This window comes from Corythoichthys intestinalis, chromosome 10 (assembly GCF_030265065.1).
Source record: "Corythoichthys intestinalis isolate RoL2023-P3 chromosome 10, ASM3026506v1, whole genome shotgun sequence".
Lineage (NCBI taxonomy): Eukaryota > Metazoa > Chordata > Actinopteri > Syngnathiformes > Syngnathidae > Corythoichthys > Corythoichthys intestinalis.
Genome location: NC_080404.1, coordinates 39,136,292 through 39,160,037, shown reverse-complemented (window position 1 = coordinate 39,160,037; position 23,746 = coordinate 39,136,292). Strand labels below are relative to the sequence as shown.

Sequence of the window (23,746 nt, the reverse complement as noted above, 5' to 3'; positions counted from 1 at the left end):
CAATCACTGCCAGTGTTGGGAAGAACGCCATTATAAATAACACTGTTACATAGCGGCGTTATTTTTTCAGTAACGAGGTAATCTAATTAATTATTTTTTCTGCCGTTACATCGCAGTTACCGTTACTGACTGTCGAAAGCGGTGCGTTACTTACTTTGAATAAATTGAAGAAATTACCAGCCGTAGCGAGTCTACTCTGCTCTGTTTATTTGTCATCCAAGACTTGGGGTCCGTTCAGGTTCATGGCAATGAAAATAGGAAACACACATAGCCTAACTTTGCAAGAACGATGGAGTTGCCGTTTGATACGGTCATAATGTGCAGGTCCTGCACCCATCTGCAGCAAAACTGTTCATAGCTTTGTAGCGATTTGTAATTTTGGAATCGCTGATGAGTTTAGTAACATACACAAAAAAAATAAATACAGCAGAATGTCCATTTCGCGTAATTGTGGAAGCCCGTCGACAACTTTACTCCATTTGTCTTCGGCTTGCTCGTAAGAGTCAACATTGTTCACATCCTTAAGTTTGATCACATATCTGTTCTTCGCCTTAGTAACGAGTTTGTCTTTATCAGACTGGCAAGTTAAAGTTTAATGTCCCGCAAGCCAGACCTGCTTCCAATATGGCTGCGTTGTTGTCAAATCTCACGTGATCCCCCATTCTGTGACGTAAACGCTCGAGCCTAATAGCGCACGTACTTCAGAGCCGGTGTTTTCAAACACAAACCGGAACCGCGCGTGCAGCAAACACACACACACAAAACAGATGCAGAGGGATATGATGGCAGAGTATTCAGAGGAAATTTTTTTCCTTTACAAGGTGGAGATATAAACACTGTTTCAAGTTGGTCGAAATTAAAGGAAACGTGTATGTAAAGTAAGCTTGAGAACGATAAACCGATACGACCGGATATCCGGTTTTCCAGGTGAGAGATACAGATGTATCGATTGTAAAGTTACCATTCGACAGTAATTAGCCATTAAATATTCAGTGAACCGATAGTAGAGATAGAATTCGGCTATCGCGAGCACAAGAATTGGCTTCTAATGCCTAGTTCAATGCATTGCTTAATATGATAATTTAGCTTTTACTTCACATGCTACGCTTGTGTGTTTCAGTGAATGACACAAGTGCGCGTCATTCGCCACACAGCGGACACTTAGATCGAGACCGCACGCATGATATAATATGGACAAGCACTACTCACAGTCGTGGTTGCCACAAGTTACATCCCATGCATTTCGGCAGAACCGCTACTAGTCGCCGTCATTACCTGATCGTCACGGGCGTGTCATAACAACGCGAGAGCTAACGAAACCACTGTAACGCACGCAGCGTCGCGTTTTCTTCACAGCCCAAAACGAAAACGAAACTAGTAGTGGCAACGAAGCAACATGCTAAAACAATGGACAGTGTGATCACCGACGGCAGCGACGTGCTGTGATTGATTTTCAACGCACCCAGGAAAACAAAAGTCGGACTTTTAAGTGATGAAAGCAGCCAGATCTGTTCGCATGGGACAGAGCTTGTGTGAAGTGTGGAGCGGTACAGAAATCGTGAGTTTTAACCCTGAAAAATAACCCACTACAATGCTGGAAAGGGCGGCATATTGTTTCCACGAAACGCAGTCTGCTTAAATATGAACATGTGGATTAGTTGATCTTCCTCAAGAAAAATTTGCCCTTCAAAAAAGATATGGGCAGTGATGAGCAATAAAAAATGAGGAAGCACGGGCATAAGTGAATGACTTTGCTGTGTATTAGGTTAAAGTAATGATTATTGACCTGTCTAAAATGCTATGTTTTTATTCCCCCAATTATACCAGTCGTGAAGCATAATTTATTATTTATTTATGATAACACTAGGAGGTTTAATTTTTTTTTCAAGAGCTGCTGCATATAATTAATATTTTTTGTTTGTAAGATGTTTACATTGAAAGTTTGCACTTAAATTACTTACCTCTTGTGTTAAAAACACCAGGAAATACAGTAATTGAATTACTGCACTTTATTGTTGTCTGTGACTGGAGTTTTATTGTATTATCAGTCCCATCCAACAAAATGACGGTCATATAGTAAGCCTTATTTATTTTCTCATAAAAAATAAAACATAACATTGGTATCAAATTTTGTAAATTTTGCTATTAAAAAATATGGTGTTTTTTATATTTTTAAAATACTGTACGAACACACACAACAAATGTTTACTATCGCATCGTTTTCACTCTGTATCAAACCGTATCGTTCTTAAACTGTATCGAATCGTATCGAATCGCTGGGCCTTAAAAATGTATCGTTTTCACTCTGTATCGAACCGTATCGTTCTTAAACTGTATCGAATCGTATCGAATCGCTGGGCCTTAAAAATGTATCGTTTTTTAATCGAATCGTAACCTGTGTATCTAGATACATATCGAATCGACTTCATGCCAGAGATTCCCAACCCTAATGTAAAATGTAATTTATGTCCCGTGGCAAAGCTTTTGTCAACATCTGTGCTAAGCAATTAAAATCTGTTTATTTTTGTTGCACTTCAAGTGTAGGATAAATCTGTTGCTGGTGAGGTGCAATAAATATTACAAGGTTCTATAACATAACTACCTGTCTGTTCTTCTCTATTCAACTGACTCGAATACTGCTCAGAAAATGTCATATTCTTTGACATACAACAACTTCTTTTTAAAGTAAAGGAAATAGTTACTTTCCCTGGTAACTAGTTACTTTTACTATAGAGTAATTCAGTTACTAACTCAGTTACTTTTTGGGAGAAGTAGTGAATAACTAGAACTAATTACTTTTTTAAAGTAACGTGCCCAACACTGATCACTGCTAATGGCAACTAATGATTAACCAATTACCCATTACAACTCACTAACATTACAAGTACGATATGAGCAAAAAATTTCCTATATTTGTATTAAATGGTGTCCTGTTACTTGGTGCAGAAGGCCTTATCCCGCCAGGAGGAGCTGAAGGAGCGGGCCCGGCTGCTCCTTGAGCAGGCCCGCCGGGACGCTGCCATGAAAGCCGGCAACAAGGGCATCCCAAATGCTGGTGTCACCGCCGCACCCGGCAGAGGCATCAATGTCTGCGATGTAAGTAGTGAATTTTTTTCACTTGTCAGTCAAATCCAAAAGCAAGAGTTCACTTAGGTGGCAACGTGGCTCACTTTCACTTTATAAGACTGGCGTGTAGCACAGGTGCTCTCTTCACTGCATCATCGTGTCCAAAAATATCCTCTCGAGCAAAGAGGGAGGCCTCCAGCTCGTTAACTTGCGCTCACACTCTCTTGACCGTGTCAAAAGCTGTCACGTCAAGTCAGTCTTCTCGGTATTTGGTCATCCTTTACTTGCACAATCATCATGACACGACAGCCAAACGCGCGTATGCTTTTCCCACAGCAACAACACCTGTCGGGACGGGAGGGAAAAGTACATTTGACGGCGAAATTGCCAGCACGCTCCACTGAACATAATGCACTCAACGAAGAGTTAGCAGAGCTTGGAGTAAGTCACTTATGTGCGAGTCTCAACTTTCAAGCAAGTCCCAAGTTACTGGCAAAAAAAAAAAAGTGTTTTATATGGTTTTGCTCTCTCGTGACCTTTCCCTGACTGCAATAGACGTCCATTCCATTTGAACTGGGCTGGTAGTGAATAATCGAGTTTCAGTGCCACTGACGGCAATAAATGTCCCATCGCTGTCAAGCGGGAGGCCTGGCAGCCATTATCAGTCTCTTGTCGTCAATAGCAGTGAATGATTTTAAAATGTAGATTTTCTCCTGTGGCCTGTCATTTAGTTGAAGTCTAATGCCTTGTCCAGGTTTTTTTGTCCTCCTCCTCCAACAAAAAAAAATTACATTTAAGCACATTATTCATAATGCCAGACACATTTAGATGTTGTAACTTGTAGCTAAGTCCGTCGCAATATGCAATAAATCAAATAATCACACAGTAAATAAAAGTGAGGGCGGTAATTTTCCCGGCTGCGATTTATCGCCGAGTGTGTTTCTGCATACATGTGTGGGTGCGTGTGCTGCGTGCACTCGGCACATGTGTGTGTTGATTACATTAGACTCCAGTACCTTTCGCAGATGTTTATTGGCCATCAACACAACGTGGAATTAAAGTTCAGACATACAAAATAAGGAAACACTTCTTTATAGTGATCTCACACAAAAATACACACTGGGACCGTGTGCTTTGGTCAGATGAGACTAAGATTGAGCTTTTTGGCAACAAACACTCTAAATGGTTCTGGCGTGCCACGAAAGATGCGCATGCTGAAAAGCACCTCATACCCACTGTGAAGTATGGGGGTGACTCAGTGATGCTGTGGGGCTGTTTCGCTTCCAAAGGCCCTGAGAACCTTGTTAGGGTGCATGGCATCATGAATGCTTTGAAATACCAGGACATTTTAAATCAAAATCTGTTGCCCGAAAGCTGAAGATGGGTCGTCACTGGGTCTTTCAGCAAGACAATGACCCTAAACATATGGCCAAATCTACACAGAAATGGTTCACGGGACACAAAATCAAGCTCCTCCCATGGCCATCTCAGTCCCCAGACCTTGTTTTGTTGGCAAAAGAGGGTTGTACAAAGTATTAACACCAGGGGTGCTAATAATTGTGACACACATTATTTGATGTCAAATAATTTTTTCTTTATGTGGGATTTTTTCCGCACTGAATGAATGCACTTGTATTAAAGGTTGGATTGTTCTCTTTTTTTCCATTAAGGTCCCATATTATTTGAATTTTAAAAAATTATTAGAAGCTAAAAAACACATCTTTTTCAGGGGTGCCAATAATTATGGAGGGCACTGTATGTTACATTTTCCAACAGAAAAAAAAAAGTTTTTTTATTGATGGATGGGCCATGTTTTAAAACCCCGTAGATAACTCCATCACCAAAACATGGAAATCAAGCAAATCAGTGCAGCACAGTGGCTCCGCTCAGGGGATACAATTTATGACGGGGGTAACTACATTGGCAAAACACCGGCATGTGTACCATATTCAATGGATGACAATCTTGGCAAAAAGTATACGTGTCCTAAGCATGATGGGAAACATGATGGGAAAAAAACGCTCATTTTCAACTTATTATTATAAATATACTTGTAAGTTAATGTTATTGTTTACACTGTGTTTCGGGGTCATCAACATGTTGTGCCCCCCCTGCCCCAACTCCGCCTATGGTACTCACCTGTGCCCATTCCAGGCTCCTCCTCCAGCGTGTCTGTGGGGCGGGGGCGTGGATGGGGGGAAGCGCAGCACGTCACATGAGTGACACAGCCAAACACTACTAAATGCGTGCTCACTACACATACAATCACATCACGAGTGACACGGCCAAACACTAAATGCGTGCTCACTACACATACAATAAGAAAATATCACACATGGTGAATTTATTACGGTAACTCTGGCAGATTTTCATCTCGTGTCGTCAGACGTCAACTGGCATCCATCTCGTTATGTTTTAGTCCCCCAAGAAACATTTTCAGCGCATCATCCCGTCATTGTCATGAAAAAAATCGTTCGTTGACGGAATATTTTCGTTGTCGTCATCGTTGCCGAAAACAACACTGACAGATATCAAATCAAAGTACAGTAGTCAAACCTTTCATAGGTTTTCGACAAGCGAGTCCTGGTGACTTTAGTCAAATTGCACCTCTGTGAGTTCCTCTGGCAAATGCACAGTGGTCAAACACTCAAGAGGGAGAACAATAAAAGCAGCGACATTCACAAAAACGGCGGATTTGGTAATGAAATATCTAAAAAGCGGCAGCTGCAATTCCATAAAGCATAACGTACGCCCTTGAATTTTCTCAACTGTAGGCATGCAAATACATGGCGGTAATCCAGAGGAAACAAACAGGCAGGCTTTTCCAAGGACCTTCCAAGGTCTGCAGCTTGAGGAAAACTAATTAATTCAAAGCCGCCTTCGCTGCACATCTTTGAGGAGGAGGAAGAAGAAGAAGGTGCGGCGCTGTCCCGCCTCGTCTTTTGAGATGGCCGACCGGCTGTCTGACTTTCCAAGGACGGCCGTGCTGCGCTAACCTCGCACCCCGCCACCCGTGAGCCTATTGAATTGTTTACACTTTTTTTAATAGAAAGCATTGATCAAAGGAAGGCGACGAGCCCTCGGGGCCAGCGTTCTGATAATTGCCAGCGATTCAGATTAGATTACTCGATGTCTTCTTTTGATTAGCGCCGGTGTGCGAATGTGCATGTGTGTGCGGATGTGTTATCGCCGCCGTTCGCCATCTTCCTTGTTGACGGTTTAAGTAGCCGTCCTGCTGTTTAGCATGCATAAGGTAAGACTTAATTCAATTAAAGAAGCACAGGAAGTGGCTAAGGAGAAAACGGGTGGGGAGGCAATGTTGTTTGACGCCGCTTAACTACGTTGCATTGGGGCGTTTTTTCCGATCTTATCAGTTGGTTAACTCATTCACTGCCATTGACGGCAACAAACATCCAATCAATTTTGCATAGACTCCATAACCTATTGACATGACACAGGAAACGGAGCAGATTCGTAGGGGGCCTATTTTTAAAAACTTCAAATTCAAATATTTACAAAACCAAAGCTGCTACCGACCTCAAACCAAAAAATGAGTCTCCATGAGCAGCGGCATAAAAACATTCAAAGTCGTTCCCTTATAAAATCCCGATTATTTTTTATATAAGTATAACACAACTTAAAATGGCTATATAAGTCTCAGATTTTACACTAGATGCACAAAAATCACCAAATGCAGAGATAATCACCTATATTTTCAGGATCAATAGCAATATTTAGCATATCATATTAGTTTTTGACCAAAACAGCAACTTTTTTTTTTTTAATTTACTGCAAGTTTTCAACCGCTAATAAATCACTCAATTTAACATCGGAAACTTAATACTCGAGGAAAACATGCAGAATCACTTATAAATAATACGTAAATAGATTATTAATAAATTATATATACAATCACGATTTATTATAGAATAGAATAGCCCTTTATTATCATTATACATTATATATACTATTAGCGAATGAGGCTAGCGGCCGCCTGGCATAACAGGAGCTTTTCTGGTGAAAATTCTTGTGAATAAATGATTAAATCCCCGAATCCTTTATATATATATATATATATATATATATATATATATGTATATATATATATATATATATATAGACATAAAACAGTCTCAATTCTTGATAGACTTTAATAAGTTGGTCAGCAGTACTGCTACCAGCTTACACATTAAATGCTGCTCCTCATTTATCCACTAAAAGGAGGCAGCACTCTAAGCAACATTACCCCGTGTGACCCTTTACTCCCAATTTTCTAAAACGGCGACAATAAACAAAAAAAAAAAAAGAAAAAGAAAGAAAGTTCACTGCAACGGTGGACACTTCAAGGATAGGTGGAAATTGGACTATTTCTTCACTAAAATACGCAACAAATGTGTCTGCCTCATTTGCAAAGAGACAGTGGCTGTTTTAAAAGAGTTCAATGGGAGGCGATATTACCAAACAAGCTGACATGTACGACAAGATTACAGGGGAGATACGTAGCGAGAAATTGAAGCAACTTGAAGCTAGTTAAATTCTATAGCAGCAGTATTTCAGAGCCCGAAAGTCTAAAGAGAACGCCACAAAGGCTAGTTGCGAGTTTGTTAAAATTAGGAATTAAAAATAATAATAAAGCAAATATGACACACAGAATGGCTTGCTAAAATTTGCCTAAATATATTGTTAGGGTTGTGTCAGCCCCCCACATTTTTACCACAACAAATCTGGCCCCCTTTGCAAAAAGTTTGGACACCCCTGGTTTAAAGCAAAGAACCCGTGCACTTAGCATTTATTTTACGTGTGGCGGAAAACACAGACAAGACTGAAAAAAGCAGTTTCTGCTCTTGCACCCCTCTTTAAAAGAAATTCCTGTATTTTAAGATGAAACAACCGTTGTGTTTGATAGAACAATATGTCTATATGCTGCCATAGCAGATTCATGGCACATGAAGCCCCCGAACTATTTTTAAATTGTCCGTTTTACCCTGAAAACCCCTGTTTACAGACGTCGCGCAACCGCTTTTGTTTCAACCCAGCCATAAAATGAAGGTAATTAATTATATTTATTATTCCAAATATTTTTAACGTTTTTAGCTTAGAATCATTCATTGATGTCTAAATTTTTGTTTAAAAAAAAAAAAAAAAAGACTTTAAAAAATTATTCACTCGCATATTTTAAACTTAAACAAATTACGTCACAATGAAAAAAATGGCGTTTGTAAAAAAGTCATGGATATCTACCTCATAACTATCGCTTAATTGTATTTTTTGTGTTACTGTCGCATTTTCCCCAATATATTGGATGATAAATAATTGATCCAAACAAAAAAAAGTTGAAAAACAACGTTTAAAAGGGTAAATATATGAAAAAGAAAATCTCAACCACTCCTTGATGTCTGCGATTTCTGCATCGCGACCCTTGTTATATTACCATGTTTCACCCATAAAATCCCCAAAAAAATCCAGCTGTGGCCATTCACAGCTGTGTCTTGACAGTCAGTGATACATGCTACATGGAGTTTTTGGATCGAAACAAAGTAAGTACGCAATAATATCTCGTTAAAGTCATGGCGTCTGTAATTCTGTTCTCGCGTGCTCTCACCTCCAGATAGGGTTTTGCTGTTTAAAAAAATTTTTTTTTTTTTTTTTTTTTAAAATGCCCTCCTGCTCAAAATGTTTCTTCTCCCTCAAAATTGAGATTTTAAGCTTTCCAATGATGTATCACACATGCATATCGGACAATTTTGAAAGTTGGCTAAATTGGGGGTCTCAGAGCGGAACTTCAAGTCACCTGAGTGTTTTCTGCCGTATATTGATGAAGTACAATGCTAATATGTTAGCGAATGATGCTAGCGGCCGCCTGGCGTAACAGGAGCTTTTCTGGTGAAAATTCTTGTGAATAAATGCTTAAATCCCCGAATTCTTCATAGATATAGACGTAAAACAGTCTCGATTCTTGGTTAAAAGCAAAGAAGCCGTGCACTTAGCGTTTATTTTACGTATATTGACGAAGTACAATGCTACTATGTTAGTGAATGAGGCTAGCGGCCGCCTGGCGTAAAAGGAGATTTTCTGGCGAAAATTCTTGTGAATAAATGCTTAAATCCCCGAATTGTTCATAGATATAGACGTAAACAGTCTCGATTCTTGGTTGAAAGCAAAGAAGCCGTGCACTTAGCATTTATTTTACGTATATTGACCCAAGTACAATGCTACTATATTAGCGAATTAGGCTAGCGGCCGCCTGGCGTAAACAGAGCTTTTGTGGCAAAAATTCTTGTGAATAAATGCTTAAAGCCCTGAATTCTTTATAGATATGGAAGTAAAACAGTCTCGATTCTTGGTCAAAAGTAAAATATGAGGCTAGTCAGTTCCGAAAATTAGCCGCCTCTGTGTAAACAAAGAAGAAAATTCCTGCGAATAAATGCTTCAATCACGCATGCATGGTACGAAAAATATAATAGCTACTTTGAATCCTCGAAAAAATCACTCCCGAGAAAATCTGTCAATTTGTATGCGGTACAGCTTTCGTAGTTAAATCCAATTGTAAGTAAATCCAAGCTTAAATCTGACATTAGCGTGTGCCGTCTTCGGCTATCACTAAATGAAGCTCGGCCCCCTCTGATAAAGGCGTCGCGCAAAGAATGACGAAGTGATACGTCAATAGTAATGATGTCAATGCAATTTTGACTGGGAATGGTTGGCAGCAAATGATTGATGTCAATGGCAGCCAATGAGTTATTTGGACAGATGGAAGCCTTGGCTAATCATTTCTTTGTTTATACACTTGGGTTGTGAAAAGACACCACTAACTTTATTAGTTACACCATACTAGTAACGGGTTGGACCCCCTTTTGCCTTCAGAACTGCCTCAATTCTTCGTGGCATAGATTCAACAAGGTGCTGAAAGCATTCCTCAGAGAGTTTGGTGCATATTGACATGATGGCATCACACAGTTGTTGCAGATTTGTCGGCTGCACATTCATGATGCGAATCTCCCGTTCCACCACATCCCAAAGATGCTCTATTGGATTGAGATCTGGTGATTGTGGAGGCCATTTGAGTACAGTGAACTCATTGTCATGTTCAAGAAACCAGTCTGAGATGATTCCAGCTTTATGACATGGCACATTATCCTGCTGAAAGTAGCCATCAGAAGTTGGGTACATTGTGGTCATAAAGGGATGGACATGGTCAGCAACATTACTCAGGTAGGCTGTGGCGTTCCAACGAAGCTCAATTGGTACCAAGGGGCACAAAGAGTGCCAAGAAAATATTCCCACCACCATTACACCACCACCACCAGCCTGAACCGTTGATACAAGGCAGGATGGATCCATGCTTTCATGTTGACGCCAAATTCTGACCCTACCATCCGAATGTCGCAGCAGAAATCGAGGCTCATCAGACCAGGCAACGTTTTTCCAATCTTCTATTGTCCAATTTCGATGAGCTTGTGCAAATTGTAGCCTCAGTTTCCTGTTCTTAGCTGAAATGAGTGGCACCCGGCGTGGTTTTCTGGTGCTGTAGCCCATCTGCCTTAAAGTTCGACGTACTGTGCGTTCAGAGACGCTCTTCTGCCTACCTTGGTTGTAACAGGTGGTTATTTGAGTCACTGTTGCCTTTCTATCAGCTCGAACCAGTCTGGCCATTCTCCTCTGACCTCTGGCATCAACAAGGCATTTCCGCCAACAGAACTGCCGCTCACTGGATATTTTTTCTTTTTCGGACCATTCTCTGTAAACCCTAGAGACGGTTGTGCGTGAAAATCCCAGTAGATCAGCAGTTTCTGAAATACTCAGACCAGCCCTTCTGGCACCAACGACCATGCTACGTTCAAAGTCCCTCAAATCACCTTTCTTCCCCATACTGATGCTCGGTTTGAACTGCAGGAGATTGTCGTAAACCATGTCTACATGCCTAAATGCACTGAGTTGCTGCCATGTGATTGGTTGATTAAAAATTAAGTGTTAACGAGCAGTTGGACAGGTGTACCTAATAAAGTGGCCGGTGAGTGTATACGGTACATGTATAGTGGGTCAAAATGAATGATTTCACCTTTATTTACAACATATCACATGTGCAGTGCAATAAAATAAAATTCCCAGTTACAACCGGCCTCGAGTCGACAGGGCAAGAAGTCTGCCGGGTCGCTATAACGTAAATTGAAATGGAAAATGAGGGAGGATGAGGAGGAAAAAACAAACTCCCAACTCTTCTTCCAAGGTAGAAAAATAGGGAATTCAGAAAAAAAACTGTACAAGAGCAATAAATGAAATGATACTAAATGCCAAGATGTAACCTTACTGTTGTGAGGATGGAATGTGAGGTAAGTCGTTACCGAACAGACGCATGCAGCCATCCTAGGCCAAGCCATACCCAACCATTAGTTGCCCATCTCTTCGTCCTCTTCCTGGAGGCTGGTTGGTGGAGACTCGGATGGGCTGAGGGACCGTCCTGATTAGCTGATGGTGTCCCATTATTGTCCATCTTTCTTTTGAAACTATTATCAGGCTCATAAGTGACTGTGATTATGAATACACAGCTGTCATATTGCAGTAAATCTGTAGAAAAACGAGTTACTTCTGTAACTACGGTTCTATGAATTCCGGCGGTCATCCGGAATTCATAGAACCCTAGTTACAGAAGTAACTCTCGTTCTAGTTAATTCCTCCTGACCGCCAGAGGGCGGTGCTTAGCACCTGGATGACCACATACCAACATAGTCACGAAGACACTTCAGATGAGGTCAGAGGAAGCCAACAGCACCACTGAAGCCACCGGGTGAGGAGCTGCCACATTCACTCTGTAGAAGCGGGCAAACGTACAAGACGATGCCCATGCTGCGGCGGAACAGATGTCATTCAGTGGAACACCTCTCAGCGCCGCCCAGGAAGTTGCCATTCTTCTTGTGGAATGGCACGAGACCCGGGGAGGCCGAAGACCTTTCGACTCATTGGCCTGCAGAATAGCTGCGACAACCCAATGTGACAGTCGCTGCTTCGAGACCGCGCAGCCCTTTGTCCTGACCCCAAAACATACAAAAAGAGCATCCGACTTACGAGTGCTCGCAGTCACACCGACATAGTGCTCCAGCATCCGAACAGGACATAGCAAACTTCGCGAATGCCCATCAGGTGCACTCGCATCGTTAAACACAGCCAAGGTAATCACTCACAGCTGAAACAGTGTCCAGAGCGGAAAACACTTGCGGAAATATGTAACCGAACAAGATTCGGAAAGCGATAGTCCAGCCGCCGCTCGCAGCCTCAGGAGGACGTAACCCACGTAGCTCCAACCAAGTCGGTTTCGAGGCTTCCGGCAAGTGCGGAAATACGACCTTTGCTGATGCGAGAATGTAGAAAAGGAACTAGTGCTGGGTGAGCGTGTGCCTTACTGTATACTGGTCTGTGACGTCACCCAGGTCACGCCCACTGGCGTGACTTTGTTGTCATTTTATTCTCGACCTTTGTGCTGCGCACACGTAGATATCCAGGTGCTAAGCACCGCCCTCTGGCGGTCAGGAGGAATGAAATAGAATAATATATTTTGTAAGATTTGATGTCATAGCAAAACATGCCCATTATAGGCGTATTGTGCAACCTGAACTGAATCTTTGCAAAAAGCTTTGATGATACAGTCTGCATCTTAAAAAACATGGCTATGCGTCCTAATTTAGCTTCATGAATACAACTTTAATTCTTTACATTCCATTTCATCATAACTGTAAAATTACTTTCCATTTCATTGTTTTGTTACAAAGTACACAATTAGCGTGCTATTTTTCCTCATTAAAATGATTTGTAACCAACATGTGATCTACAGAACAAATTTGGTTTGTTACATTTTTCGGAAACTTTTCGGACGGCGTCGGACCTTTTAAGGTCTCGGCCGTCCTGAAATTGGCTTCACGACTACCAGAGAAGCTGAAAGGTGAACATAAAACATTTGACGTTTTCCCTCTTGAAGTGCTGCAAGCTATTGTGTCAAACTTGAACAGGAGGCATGCGCGTGCACCGCTTTCTTCTTTTGACGGCTCGATCAGCTCTTGTGATGCAACGAGACTGCATTACTTTTGCCCATTAACGCGCACGCACGCACATACACAAGCACACAGGCCTTTGATCTTTCCTCTTGCCGATTCAGCCACGACACATCTCCGCACACTCCAACACACACGGGTGCAAAGGAACTCCCAGGCCAACTATTTAGTTTCATTAGGGGCAAGATGCTTCAAAAAAGAGAAAAGAGTGAGGCAGGGAGGGGGAGTAAAGATGGGATGAAAAAGAGGGGAAGAAAGGGATGGCCAAAGCATTAACAAGTGCAGCCTATGGGATGCCATTACAGATACAGTAAGTGGAAAACGTTCCAATGAAGAAGTTCTGTGCAGTGAGTTGATTTGGGGCTAAAGCTACACAATATTCAGATATTGTAGTTAGGGATGGCAATGGAGAAGCGGTTCTTCAAGAGAACCAGTTCTGAGTGGTCCGATTCCATCGAATCATTTGGCAACTTATCTAACGATTCTCTTATTCGTTCCAACCAGCACAATTTACGTGTTAATATTGGGGCTGTCAAACGATTAAAATTTTTAATCCAGTTAATCACAGCTTAAAAATGAATTAATCGTAATTCAAACCATTTCTAAAACATGCCATGTTTTTCTGTAAATTATTGTTGGAATGGAAAGATAAGACACAAGACGGACATAAACATTCAACATAATGTAAATAAGTACTGTATTTGTTTTTTATAACAATAAATCCACAAGATGGCATTAACATTTTTTCTGTTAAAGGGATCCACTGATAGAAAGACTTGTCATTCTTAAAAGATAAATGTGAGTACAAGTTATGGTAATTTTATATTAAAACTAGGGGTGTCAAACGATTAAAATTTTTAATCGAATTAATTACAGCTTAAAAATTAATCGTAATTAATCGCAATTCAAACCATCTATAAAATATACCATATTTTGCTGTAAATTATTGTTGGAATGGAAATATAAGACACAAGATGGATATATACATTCAACATGCGGTACATAAGTACTGTATTTCTTTATTATAACAATAAATCAACAAGATGGCATTACCATTATTAACATTCTGTTAAAGCGATCCATGGATAGAAAGACTTGTAGTTCTTAAAAGATAAATGTTAGTACAAGTTATAGAAATTTTATATTAAAACCCCTCTTCATGTTTTCGTTTTAATAAAATTCAATCAAAAAATAAACTAGTAGCCCGCCATCGTTGATGTCAATAATTACTTATACAATGCTCATGGGTGCTGAAGCCTATAAAATCAGTCGCACCCAAGCGCCAGCAGAGGGCGGCAAAACTCTGAAAAACACAACATGTTGTCACTGTGCTGTCATTTTAATCTGTTTGAGCGGGGCATTTGTGCGTCAAATATTTTAACGGGATTGATTAAAGAAATTAATTACCGCTCGTTAACGCGATAATTTTGACAGCCCTAATTAAAACCCCTCTTAAAATTTTTGTTTTCAGCCACGTCGCTTTTCTTTTTGTGAACATAATTTTTTCAGAGATAGGAATATTTTTGTTGTGCTTTCACTAAATTATACTGTAGCGACTTAACTGTTCCGCCCAAATGCATGATAGGAAGTTGGGCAACCATGACTGTCAGTGGTGGCTGCAAATGGAAATGCAAATGCAGTATGTTCTGCGTTGTGTTCAATTAGGAGTTTTAAGAGAAAGATCGTATCTTGCTCCGCCCAAATGCATGATGGGAAGTCGGGCAACCATGACTGTTAGTAGTGGCTGCCAAAGCTTAAGCCAATAAAGGCGCGGTCTAATAAATGCCTGTGCCCACTCGCATTTCTCTGCCTTTTCACTCTCAATATGCTAAAACGGCATCATCGTAAACTATTTGAGGCAACGCATGAACGGGTTATTCCGTGCATGCGTTAATTGCGTCTAGGCATGTGCCGGTTACCGGTTTCACGGTTTACCGTGGTGTGAAAACGTCGCGGTTTCAAAACCACTAAAATTTTCCGTCAGACCGTAGTACGGTATTCGCTATTTTTCTTGTGTCAAAAATGCAGCCAGAAGCGACTTGGCGCAGCAGCGCTCACCCCCTCCCGTTTGTTGCTGTGTGTGAAAGTGACGCTATCGGCTAGCCAGCCAGCTAACCCAAAAATAAATACTCCAAATATAAGGCGTACTGTTCTTCAATTTATTGAGCTCTCAAATCGTGGTAAGTGTAATATACAAAATGAATACATTTAAAATGTTGTACAATTAGATTTTTCCATGTGAGTAGCTTCAACAGATTAGCACCATGGAAAAAGTTCGCCAAAAACAAAACACACATTTTCCTTTCAAATTCAGTATAAAAACTAAATAAAAGCTTACAAAGATGATTGTTAGCCTAGGCTTACCTGGGAGAGCAACTTCGTTGAGTGTGACAGCCGCAGAGTGAGAAAACAAGCTTGAGTCGCTTGAATGAAGGGGGAAAAGTGATAGCGTCAAAGATCGCTAATTGCAAAAGATGATCTTGCCCTAAGCACAAATCCACGTTCACTGGATCAAGAAGAGGTCTCACTCCCAATGTTTTTTTTATTTTATTTTATTTTTTAGATGAAACCTTTCCACAACAATATTGACATTTTAACTAACTTATACATTTTTAAGTAACTTATGAATTCTTTATGTTCTTTTTAACACAAAGGCATGACATCATGTAGACTAGAGTTGACACAGTGGCTGAAAATGGCGAAACTTCACTTAAGCTTTTCCACCCTCAAAAAAAAAGTCATGCAGTATAAATTTGTAAAAAAAATTATTCAGAAGTGTTTTTAATTTTTTTATAGAAGTTATTTTGTTCTTGCTCTAATCTTGAGCAACTTGAGCTGTGGCTGTGAGTATAGTCTATAAGTTATATTTAGTTTAATTTTATTTAAAATATTTTTTTATTGATTATTTATTTTAACAATATATTCATGTTCCAATTTGCAACTATGGTCTGAAAAAAAAAATCCTATTCAATGGAAAAAAGTTTTGTTTTTGTTTTTTAACCCATACATCTCAACATTTTTTGGAGCTATAATTGCAATACCGTGATACCGTGAAACCGCGGTATTTTTGCTCACGGTTATCGTACCGTCAAAATATCATACCGGCACATGCCTAATTGCGTCCAATATTTTAACGTGATTAATTAAAAAAAAATTTTTTTTGACAGCCCTAGTTTTGACCTACGGACGGTGCCATGCTTTGTGCGCGCAATGGAAGCTTGGGTTGATGACGTAGTTTGTCACTGTCACGAGACGAACACTACCGGTGTTCTGTAATTCGTTCTACGCGGCGAGGCGTTCAACACGTGCGCACATCGTTTAAAAGCGGCGGGGACTTACTATTAGTCTTTTATTGAGTCTTTTATCACCTTTTCATTGCCTCAAAATACATTTTGCATGTGTTTCCCTCTCATACGTTTAAGGATTGTGTTTTCGTGTGATAGCTTTAAAGCAAATTGTTGATCTGTTGACCACAGTAGTCACAAAGCGTACAGTATTTAAACCACCCTTATTTGATATTACTACATTTTAGTATTTTCTTAAGGCGTCTTTAGTACGTTCTGTCTGTATGCATCTAAACAAAACAAGCTGCTTTAACAAGAGGCAATATTTTCCCGTTTAAACATGTCGTAACCTGAAAAGAATGTTTGTAGAGATGTTCGTAAATCGTAAGTCAAGCTACAACTGTTCTACAAATGGATTTCAAACAGGAGCTGCAAACTATTTCCCCATGGCATGCAATTGGCCCCTGAGCCGCATGTTTGACACCCTTGTCCTACATGGATCTAATAAAAACATTTTATGAAGAAAAATTATGCATGAAGGGTTAAAAATTAAGTTGATTTAAAAATATGCCAGAGGTACAAAAATATATAAACTTTAGGGTAACAAAATCTTTTTTTTTTTTTTCAAATATTTATTACCGTATTGGCCCGAATACAAGACTGTTTTTTGCATTGAAATAAGACTGAAAAAGAGGGGGTCGTCTTATATTCGCGGTCTAGACTTTATACCCATTCACGACGCTAGATGGCGCCAGATATCATTGAAGCGATGTTCTGTCATGACAGCTCTCAGCTACTCTCCCCATTCATGACGCTAGATGGCGCCAGATATAATCGAAGCAATGTTCTGTCATGACAGATCTCAGCTACTCTCAAGTTTAACCAGTTTGCATTGTTTTATTGCAATGTTTTTCTTATTCAGATTTGTTTCAAGTAGGGCTGTCAAACGATTACAATTTTTAATCGAGTTAATCACAGCTTAAAAATTAATTAATCATAATTAATCGCAATTCAAACAGTTTTGAAAATATGCCATAACTTTCTGTAAATTATTGTTGGAATGGAAAGATAGGACAAGACGGATATATACATTCAACATACTGTACATAAGTACTGTATTTGTTTATTATACCAATAAATCCACAAGACGGCATTAACGTTCTTTCAGTGAAAGGGATCGACGGATCGAAAGACTTGTAATTCTTAAGAGATAAATGTGAGTACAAGTTATAGTAATTTTGATAGTTTGTATATTGTGAATAAATATTGCCATCTAGTGTATTTGTTGAGCTAAACTTAATGTTTGAATAGAGTATTATTTTGCATAGCTATTTTGATTGGGAATGCCAGATCTCTTTGCATTGAGTGCTTTTCTTTTTGGGAACATTATTTTATTTTTGAGAGATAGGAATATTATTTTTGTTGTGCTTTCACTAAATGATACTGCAGCGACTTAAATGTTCTTAACTGCCCAAATGCATGATGGGAATTTGAGCAACCATGAGTCAAAGTGGTTGCTGCAAATGGTATATCTTCTCTGCGTTGAGTACAATACATGGAGTTAAGAAAAAGATCATCTGCAGTTATTCTTCCCCATGTCGTTTACCACAATAGTCAGAAGAGTTGTGGAAGAGATGCCACCACTTATTCCATTAGATGGCGCGGCTCCAATAAACGCCTACGTTACCAATTCGTCCTTCTTGGTAATTGGCGGTGCTATGGACCGGTGATTCATTTTGGCTCGTTGTCATCGGTTGGCTCGGTTCATCCGATTTCCTCCTGAAGAAGATGGCGGCGTACATATAAACACCGAGAGGCGTTGGATGGCTTTTTGTGGGTACTTTTATTAACAAAACAAAAGCATGTGGGGGACGCAGCACTTGAGCCTACGCTAACTGCGCACTTTCTCTACTCTCTCACTCCCTCTCTCACTCGACCACTTTCTTCCTCACTGCTCAATCTGACAATGGCAGTCACATTGAAAATAACAGCGGCCCCCTTGGCGGGTGCCGGTAACACCTGCGTCCACACCAGTCTGTTCGCGGCAATGCTTGAGTGGGTCGTTCCGCACATGCGTTAATTGCGTTAAATATTTTAACGTGATTAATTTAAAAAATTAATTACCGCCCGTTAACGCGTTAATTTTGACGCTAGTTTCAAGACTACAGTTACTGTTAGACTTCACTTTAATGGTTGATGCAGTTATTGCAATTTTGTTGTTTTATCACAGTAGATTGGTTTATTTACATTTCAAAAACCAGAAGCCATTCATTTACGAATGTGATTGCGCTTTAGTTTACATATTTAAATGTTCAGATATTAAGATTTGAGTGAGGCAAAATAACATGCTTTTTCTCTCAAATATATTGTTATAATCATTTGTTTCGGATGTCTTGACGCAGTTGAGTGCTTTCTGTTACGTTTCTGCCATGGAAACCATATGTCTGTAAGTATTTTACATCTATGCCATAGGATGTACTTTAATTATTTTCTTTATAAAAATTAATTTGGTGTTCAAAAAGTCTTTTTTTCAAACTTGAGTCTTGAAAAAGAGGGGGTCGTCTTATAATCAGGGCTGTCTTAATGTTCGGGCCAATACAGTAATTTAAAAAATTGTGCTGGCTAGAGTCGCCACTATTTAGAGCCAGTTGACATTTTAAAGTAAGTTACTGCCATCTTGTGGTCATAATAATTAACTGCATCCATCCTGTGACGCAGTTTAGAACACATGCTCATTCACTTTCACAGTATACGGCCTGTCGGTCGTATTGACGCAGTTGAGTGCTTTCTGTTACGTTTCTGCCATGGAAACCATATCTCTGTAAATATTTTACATCTATGCCATCGGATGTACTTAAATTATTTGCTGTATAAAAATTAATTTGGTGTTCAAAAAGTCTTTTTTCAAACTTCAGTCTTGAAAAAGAGGGGGTCGTCTTATAATCAGGGCTGTCTTATTTTCAGGCTAATACGGTATTTATTTTGAAATATATATTTTTGAAATAGTTTTCTTCTTTGCAACAAACATTTAAGCAACACTACCTCCATCTGTAATGGGAATTTGATGGGGAGAATTTTTTGTGTCGTCTGGAAGGTTCGTGTTTTGGTCACAAAAGGAATGACTGGGAAAAGCAACAAGAGTTCAGAGAGCAGCCGGTGGCGAGGGAGCCGCCTGGGTCAATGCAGCGGAGACCCCCGGCGTCCCCTCCGCGGCAAGGGGGGTCTCACGTCGGCAAAAATCAAACGCGACCCAATTATAGGAATCTCAACGAGTCAGTGAGCAGGGAAGTCTTACCTGGAAAACACGGAGGAATGTCATACAACACACACATACACACACGCGTCATCATCATCGCAGTGACAATTAACATGACTACGCTGCTGTGAAATTACTACTCTTGTCTGCTAATGAACAAGACGAGTTCAAGCGAGACAAGGCGCCACGGACAAAAGTAACTGGACGTGACGCAATTAGGATGACGGGAATTCTCAAAAGGTGGAACAAATCTTGAATTTGGAGCCCCCAATTTCCCCCTCAAAAATGGCAGTGAAATATTATGCTCCATTGCCATTGACGGTTATAGACATTCAATGCAGTTTAACTGTGTGAATGATCACTGCCATCCCTCCCTGTCAAAATGGATTGGATGTCAATCACCATCAGTGACAAAGGGTGGAAGCGGAGGTAGAGAGAAAAGAAAGTGTTTTTGAGCGCACAGAGGAAGCAAAGCGAGAGGAGTAGACTTGTGTGACCTTACATGAAAGCAACAGTCACTGTGGGCTACAATTAGGGATGGCAGGAGGGAGAGCATAGGTCAACTTGAACACACCAGCACACACACACGCCGCTCTGTTTTGGAGTGACGGCCACTGTAGTCGAGGGGGTTTGAACCATCAAATACCTTTAAAAGCCATCTCTTTGGAAAAATCTGCCGAAAACTGGGCTACTGCTGCGTTTTGATAGACTTCTTCTTCTGTATTCCGAATGTTTTCAGGCCAAAAGAAGAAAAACTAAAATATTTAACATATTTTATTTGATGGTGTTTCATGTTTACGTGTTAAAGGGTACCACGGATAGAAAGACATGTAGTTCTTAAAAGATAAATTTTCGTACGAGTTATAATAATTTGATATTCAAACCCCTTTTAATGTTTTCGTTTTAATAAAATTAGTAAAATTATTTTAACTAGTAGGTCGCTATTGTTGTTGACGTCGCAGGGCAGTGACGTCACGTGGGTACGCTGCTGGACTTCCACAGTGTCACTCTTTACCTACATATACTAGGGGTGTGACAAAATATCGAAATGTTGGTATGTCGTGATACTTTGTATCCCAAAAGGTTATCGATATGCTCCTGTCAAGAATCGAGATATCGTTTTAAAAAGGCGTCAATGTTTAAAAAAAAAAAAAAAAAAAAAAAAAGAACCATCAAGTTGCTACCAAAATCTTCCACCATAATAGTTAACTCTAAGGTTCCATTGATAGTGCTCGACGCCCAATCCACTTAGACTGGGAACGTTCGTTCACTCAAAACCAGAGCATTCACAGTCATTCGGTCCGATTTTCGGGGCATTTACAGGTCACTTGCTGTTCATTTTAGGGCATTTACAGGTCATTTCCTGTTGAGTTTGAGTAACTGCCTATTTATTTGGGTGATTCCCAGGTCACTTCCTGTTCTGTAACTCAAAATAAACAGGAAGTGACCCATAAAACACCCCAAAATCAACAGGAAGTAATTGAAAATCAACAGGTAAATGACCTTAAATGGCCCAAAATTACCTCATTGCCTGGCATTGGCTGCCACTGACGGCCATAGACGTTCAATCCGTTTGAAGTGGGAGGGATGGCAGTGAATGAACATTTCATTCGATGCCACCCTCCCAGTTCAAATGGATTGGACATCTACTAGTGATAAACACACAGCCGAAGGATGAAAATTGTGTTTTTCTGTTAATTAGTTGCTTGTAGAATATCCTGGAATGATTTCCTGACCAATGTATCGATAATCGTTGTATCGCCATATCGTCAGATCATCGGTATCGTGAGCTTTGTATCACAAATCGTATCGTATCGTGAGGTACAAAGAGGTTCCCACTGCTAACATCTACAGTGGGGCAAATGAGTATTTAGTCAACCACCAATTGTGCAAGTTCTTCTACTTGAAAAGATTAGAGAGGCCTGTAATTGTCTACATGGGTAAACCTCAACCATGAGAGACAGAACGTGGGGAAAAAAAACAGAAAATCCCATTGTTTGATTTTTAAAGAATTTATTACCAAATTAGAGTAGAAAATAAGTATTTGGTCACCAACAAACAAGCAAGATTTCTGGCTGTCAGAGGTCTAACTTCTAAGAAGGTCTAACGAGGCTCCACTCGTTAACTGAAGCTGCAATAGGTAAAACGCTTGGTGTAAAGAAATCAACTGTGGGAGCAATTATTAGAAAATGGAAGCCATACAAGACCACTGATAATATCCCACGATCTGGGGCTCCATGCAAGATCTCACCCCGTGGCGTCAAAATGATAACAAGAACAGTGAGCAAAAATCCCAGAACCATACGGGGGGACTTAGTGAATGACCTACAGAGAGCTGGGACCACAGTAACAAAGGCTACTATCAGTGACACAATGCGCCGCCAGGGACTGAAATCCTGCTCTTCCAGACGTGTCCCCCTGCTGAAGAAAGTACACATCCAGGCCCGCCTGCGGTTCGCTAGAGAGCATTTGGATGATCCAGAAGAGGACTGGGAGAATGTGTTATGGTCAGATGAAACCAAAATAGAACTTTTTGGTAGAAACACAGGTTCTCGTGTTTGGAGGAGAAAGAATACTGAATTGCATCCGAAGGACACCATAGCCACTGTGAAACATGGGGGTGGAAACATCATGCTTTGGGGCTGTTTTTCTGCAAAGGGACCAGGACGACTGATCTGTGTAAAGGAAAGAATGAATGGGGCCATGTATCAAGAGATTTTGAGTGAAAATCTCCTTCCATCAGCAAGGGCATTGAAGATGAGACGTGGCTGGGTCTTTCAGCATGACAATGATCCCAAACACACAGCCAGGGCAACAAAGGAGTGGCTTCGTAAGAAGCATTTCAAGGTCCTGGAGTGGCCTAGCTGGTCTCCAGATCTCAACCCCAAAAGCTTGTGAAGAGTTACAGAAAATGTTTGGCCTCCGTTATTGCCAACAAAAGGTACATAACAAAGTATTGAGATGAACTTTTGGTATTGACCAAATACTTATTTGCCACCACGATTTGCAAATAAATTCTTTAAAAATCAAACAATGTAATTTTCTGTCGTCCCCCCCCCCCCCCCCACATTCTGTCTCTCATGGTTGAGGGTTACCCATGTTGACAATTTATAATATAATATTTTCAAGTGGGAGAAAATAATACTTATTGGCCCCACTGTATATTTTTTGCCAACCACTTTAGCCTGCTTATTAACCAATGGCAATCTTCTTTGAAACGCAGTCATCACGGTTAAGAGGTGTGACTTCAAACAGGAAAACTGGCTGGTTTATAACATTTGCAAACATTGCGAAAAATGGGGAAAAAAATGTACAACTGACACCTCATTCTCAGGAGCTATGAGGTTTCCTATATGAATCAAGATGTCCCACTATTTTGAAAAGTTTCTAAATGTTTTTTCCCAACAGCCATGTTACCAATAACGTGACTCTCCCCAATGCAGTGCTATAATTCTGTTAGTTTGCACATGAGTTGACATGTTCTCTATGCGACCTGGAAAGTTCAACGGGCGTTTTCCTGTGTTTATTTCCCCGCACCATAGCAATTATCCCGTCTGTTTAAAGGGCAGAACCTTCCCATCTTACTCGCCTGTCACTGACATGTGCATGTGTGCATGTGTGCACGCATCCTGTTCTACCTGTCCAACAACACAAGTGTTCTTTGTGAAGCACTAACACACAAAACCATAGTTACACACATTTTCTGTTTACAGAACTAAATTGTGTAATGAATACAGTTTTTGCATTGAGCTCATTGTTATAAGCAACTCCTTCCAAACTTTGCACGACACGTATAGCATTTAAAATTGATCCGGTTCTTCTTAGACTAATATTGCTGCATATTTTTTATATAAATGCAACGAAGCCAATTATACAGATTTGCATTTTTTATAATTTTTTGGTTTGTTAACTATGGCGAAAAAAAACACTCAGGTAGTGCTGCAACAATTAATCGATTAACTCAAGTACAGTGGTACCTCTACATACGATCACTTCGACACACGATCTTTTCGACATCCGACGTAAAATTTGAGCCGCCATTTGTTTCTACATCCGACGAGTTGCTCGAAATACGACGACATGACAGCACTGCAAAC

General features: G+C 40.2%; 1 protein-coding gene across 5 annotated transcripts in view; it reads left to right on the top strand.

Annotated features, from left to right (window-relative positions):
- ehbp1 (EH domain binding protein 1) overlaps nucleotides 1–23,746 on the top strand; it is a 490,476-nt gene that overhangs the window by 339,898 nt on the left and 126,832 nt on the right. For all 5 annotated transcript variants that reach the window (XM_057847483.1, XM_057847485.1, XM_057847482.1 and 2 more), the window contains one exon: nucleotides 2,947–3,096. In XM_057847483.1, the coding sequence (XP_057703466.1) occupies nucleotides 2,947–3,096 (150 nt within the window). The remainder of the gene's footprint in view (nucleotides 1–2,946; nucleotides 3,097–23,746) is intronic.